Source organism: Fukomys damarensis, unplaced genomic scaffold (assembly GCF_012274545.1).
Source record: "Fukomys damarensis isolate Sample0158 unplaced genomic scaffold, DMR_v1.0_HiC HiC_scaffold_17, whole genome shotgun sequence".
NCBI lineage: Eukaryota > Metazoa > Chordata > Mammalia > Rodentia > Bathyergidae > Fukomys > Fukomys damarensis.
In genome coordinates, this window is record NW_022900929.1 from 17,978,065 (window position 1) to 17,983,039 (window position 4,975).

General features: G+C 47.4%; 1 protein-coding gene across 1 annotated transcript in view; it reads right to left on the minus strand.

The window, feature by feature from the left end:
- Positions 1–323, minus strand: part of Rhbdd2 (rhomboid domain containing 2) — a 10,741-nt gene extending 10,418 nt beyond the window's left edge. Inside the window, exon 1 of the mRNA XM_010618992.3 lies at positions 35–323. Coding sequence (XP_010617294.1) covers positions 35–233 — 199 coding nt within the window. The 5' untranslated portion in view covers positions 234–323. The remainder of the gene's footprint in view (positions 1–34) is intronic.
- Between the last annotated feature and the right edge of the window lie 4,652 nt (positions 324–4,975).

Sequence of the window (4,975 nt, forward strand, 5' to 3'; positions counted from 1 at the left end):
CTCCTCGCGCCACCCCGGCCCCGCCCCTGCTCACCTTGCCAGTTGCGCACAGCCTCGGACCCCAGCGACAGGTCCGAGGGCGCCTGAGGGGGCTGGGGAGAGAACAGGCGGGGCCCAGAGACCAGCAGCGAGACCAGCGCCGTGAAGAAGGTGGCGAATGGCATCTCGGGACACGAGCACCAGCTCTGGGAATACCCGGGCCCCGAGGCTGCCGGAGCCCCGGGGGCCGCCATGCTAGTCAGCGTTCCCGCGCTCCGCCTCAGAACCTTCTGCCGCCTGGTGAATGTCTCCCCTGGCAACCGCTGAGGTGCCGGCCGGAAGTTCCGCCTCCTCGACGACCCGCCTTCTCCAAACTGCCCAATCCTGGGCCGCCGATCAGCCTTGGCCGGCTGCGGATATTTGGAGTATCCTGCTGCGTTTCTAAAGCAGCTCTGGGAACCCGGTCGGCTCCGGGGCTGCTTCGCCAGGTTGATTAGTCCAGTTGGGGCTTTGATTCCATCACCCCCGCTCTAGATATCTAATGATATCTGTCTAGGGCCGGGGATTTAGCTCAGTGGTTCTGCCGCCTGCCTTGCAAGTGCAAGGACCCAAGTTCGATCCCCAGTACACAGCACACAAAAAAAGATATCTATCCATCTATGGTACCTTCTGGTCCTCAAAGTCCCATCACACCGTACTCGCCTTATCTGTATTCATCCCATTATATCAAGGAGAAACTGAGTCCGGGAGGGTCCCTGGGTAATACCTTTAAATGGCACGGACTGAGTTAGAAGTTGGGTTCTGCGGCAGTCTGTTACTGGGCTGGATCTGAGGGTAACTAAGGCTGAAATAAGGACGTTACGTCCTTTTTTGTGGAGGAGGGGCGGTGAGACAGTTGAAAAGTGACCTGGAACTCATTATGTAGCCCAGGCTGGTTTTGAACTCACAGCCATCCTCCTGCCTCAGCCTCTTGAGTGCTGGGATTACAGGCGTGCCCTCGAACACGCGCAGCAACCCATCCTTGAAGAATAAATTTATGGGTTTGCAGACTTCCCTCAGGGTAAAAGAATTTTCCCAACGTGTCAGTAAGAGGCAAGAGAAGGGTTTATTCGACAGAGAGGAAGGGGGCTCTGAGAAAGGAGATACTATGAGCCGGAGTTGGGTACATTTAAGGGGGTGTCTTCAAGGTTGTTGATCTAGGGTGTATATTCCTACTCTGTCGCGTTACAGTGCAGGCCATCCACATGTGTTTAAAGTTGAGATCTGCTGTCCATCCATATTGCTGCTTCTTGAAGATGGAGGAAGCACAATTTATAGGTAAAAAGGGCCTAATTTACAGACTTACTGTGTCCTTTAGGACCTTTAGGAATCTCTTTCTCTCTCTCCCTTTTCCACCCTCTCCTGTGAGTTTCCTAGAAGGAGGAAAAAAGGCTTGAGTAACTTTTGTGTCCTGAAGCTGCAGTGTTTCTTAATTACAATTTTAAAATCTCAATTTCCTTGTCTCTTGTTTCTTTTTTCCTACTGCACCCAGAGAGCAGCTTCTGTGGCTGGATTGGAAAGGAAAAGCAGGAGATGGGAGAGGAATTCAGTGAAAGGGACTGAAGAGTTAGAAATGTCCATAGCACTTTAATAATCAAAGCCCATTTCAGCACTTTGTAGTTTAAGAAGTGCTACAGCCTGTGTGGCAAGGGTCCAGGTACTGAGTAGGGCAGTAGGGCGAGGGAAGATGCAGTAAACAAAAAAGAATTAAAGTGGAACTGGGTGGGGCCTCCCTGCCTGCTCCCTGCCTGCTGAGCAGAGAACACAGCAGCCTGTGTATCACTTTATTTAAGGCATGAGGAGGGAAAGTACAAAGAGATGGGGCAAGGTGTCCTTGGTAAGTTGCTATTCTAGTACATTCTGAGACTAGCTGACTGATAAGGCTGGTGGGAACGGAGACATGGGAGCTTGCTGTTCCCAGGATCATGTCAGCGAGGACTACAATAAACAAAGTCCGAGGAACATATCCTTGCACTCCAGGCTATTTCAGCAGGGTAAATAGGGGCACAAAGGGAGGGAAGTCATGAAGGTGCAGGAGGTAGGCAAGACACCTGATCGTGGCCCTTATCCTGAGCTGGCCACTGACAGAGAAGCTCTTTTGACAAAGAACAGCTGTTTCTGGCATGTTGTTTCCAGGTACCCTAGCAGGCGTGACACCCATGGTCAACAGTGGGAAATCAGAGGACTAGGATTTGAATCTAGGTTACCTGGGTCCGAGTTTTATGCCCCTTTTTACTACTTACCTCAAATATGCTTCCTGATACTTGTGTGTAGTACTTTTGACCAGAGACCACATAGACTTTTGAAAAATAAACAAATGCTTCACTCTCTGTGCTGGATAGTCTGTTTCCCCTCAGATCCATCTTGTCCTACATTGTCTCTGCACCGTAGTCCCCACAGTGATTTCTGTTTCTCTCCAGTCTGTGCTCCTTTCAGCCAGCCACTGTCCGCAGCTCCAGCTCTTCTGAGCCCTACACCTCCTTTCTCACTCTTTCTCCTTCAGGCCAGGTGTGCAAGTGGCTCCTGGCCAATGCCAGCCCTGAGTCTCTCACCTTCTCCTCTTTATTCTCTGTAATTCTGCAACCCCCTTTGTTCTCTTCTCTTAGACCTTTAAAGGGTGCTCCTTCCCCTCCGCATTGAAATCCTGCCATTCTCTCACACTGCAGGGGTATCTAGCTAATTCCCCATGCACAACACCGCTGTTACCCTTATCCATTACATTCCTTGCCCACTGCTGTAGGCTTCAGTGTGACTCAGCTTTAGCTGCTACCTCCACTGCCTGGAAACCTGGTGGAGGGAAGCATTCTTTCTGGAGCTGCTGCTTAGCTCACACTGCTTCTTTGGTTCTAGAAGGATAGTTATTTTGTACTTCCAGGATCACTGACTACTCTGATGAGGAGCTTCTTCCAAATTCCTGTGATACTGGGAACAAGAAGATACTCTACCAGGCCATCAGCTGTTTTCATGAATACTGAAGTAGTACTCTGACGAGATACCTGTTCATCAAGTCTCTGCTGCAAAGCACCCTTCCCTGTCTGTGACAACCTCCCAAAAATTGTGGCTTAACATACCTGCCATTTTATTATCCTCCATGATTCTATGGGCCAGTAATTTGGGCTGTGCTCTGCCGGGTGGTTGTTCTGCTAGTACCACCTGGAGCCACTCATGGCTTTTGGCAGCTGGTGGGTTGGCTGGGGACTGGTTGACATATGGGGCCTTGGATGAGATGATTCCTCTCTGCTCCATGATTTCATCCTCCAATTATGATGTGGACTTCTTTGTAGAGTGGCCTCAGAGAGGTCCAGGGATTTAGCTCAGTGGTGCCACTACCTGCCTTGTAAGCGCAAGGTCCCAAATCTGATCCCCAGTACAAAAGAAAAAAAAAAGAATAGCCTCAGAGAAGCCAGGGGAAATGATGAGTGTTTTACACACACACACACACACACACACACACACGCATGGCTTGTATAACACACACACACATATATTCTATATAATTGTCCCTTGGTATTCAAAAGAGATTGGTTTTAGGATGCCTCCCCCAAATCCATGGATGCTTAAGTCTCTTATAATTCCTTGTATAAAATAGCATATAACCTAGGCAAATCCCCCTGTGTACTGTAAATTATCTATAGATGACATAATACCTACTACAATGAAAGTACCATGTAAGTAACTGTTACAGTGTATTGTTTAGGAAATAATTACAAGAAAAAATTCTGTCCATATTCAGTTTGGATACAACCCCCCCAATTTGCAGCCTACAGTTGGTTGAATCTATGGATCAGAACCTACAGATACAGGAGGGCCAAGTGCAACAAGCACTGTTGTGTGCTTTCTACATACAGTTATCATTTAACCCAGTAAGGTTGGTTTTATTATGATCTCCTCTTTACTGAGAGAGCAATGGAGACACAGGGAAGTCAAGTAATTTAAAGTTAGGTAACAAGGTAACAACTCTCCTTGGTGTCTTTTCTGACTTCTTCCCACTCCCAACCTTGTCTGGCTAAGATGCATTGTTTCATGCTAATTGTCATAGCACTTTCTATACTAAACTGTGTGCTAAAATCTTGGTTCCAAGCTGATTGGCCTTTTGGGAAAGTGATTGGATTATGAGAACTGTAACTTCATTGATTGGATTAATCCAATGATGAGGTAATAATTTGATGGCATTATTGGAAGATGATGGAAATGGAAGGTGGGGCCTACATGAAAGGAATTGATCATGGGAGCATAAGCTTGGCGACTGTGTCTGATGCCCCATCACTTCCTCTCTGGCTCTCTCACTTGGTTTCTATGAGGTGAGCAGCTTTCCTGCACCATGCCCTACCACCATGATGTTTCTGCCTTGCCACAGGCCTAAAAGCAATGGATCCAGCTGACCACAGAATAAAACCCCTGAAACTAAGCCAGGGATGTAGCTCAGTGGTGCTGTATCTGCCTGACAAACACAAGGTCCGGAGTTCAATCACTGGTACTGAAAAAGAAAGAAAAGAAAGAAAGAGAAAACATAAAACCCCTGAAACTGTGAGCCAAAATAAATTTCTCCTCCTTAAAGATGATTTATGTTGGGCATTTTCTCATAGTGATGAAAAGTTGACTAATATACCTAGCCTCTGGTATTTTGTTATAGTAATAAAAAACTGACTAATCTAGGGCCTAAAACTTCTGCCTCTTAAATACAGAAAATATTGCCTGTGGAGGGAAAAGGCAGGCTGATGCTGATGCCAATCTTTACTAGTGTTTCAAGAGCACAATGAAACTCTCATCAGAAATCCAGTGATGGTGGCTGGTGTTACAGCCCTCAAAGGTCACAATTACATAAGATTCTTCTATTTTGGAAAAGAGGCAAGGAAGGGAAATAGAAGGTCAGATCCCCAAGGCATCAGGTTGAGGAAGTTGGCAGTGAACATTTTCTGGGGCCCACTGTCCCAGGGCCATGAATACAGGCACAAAG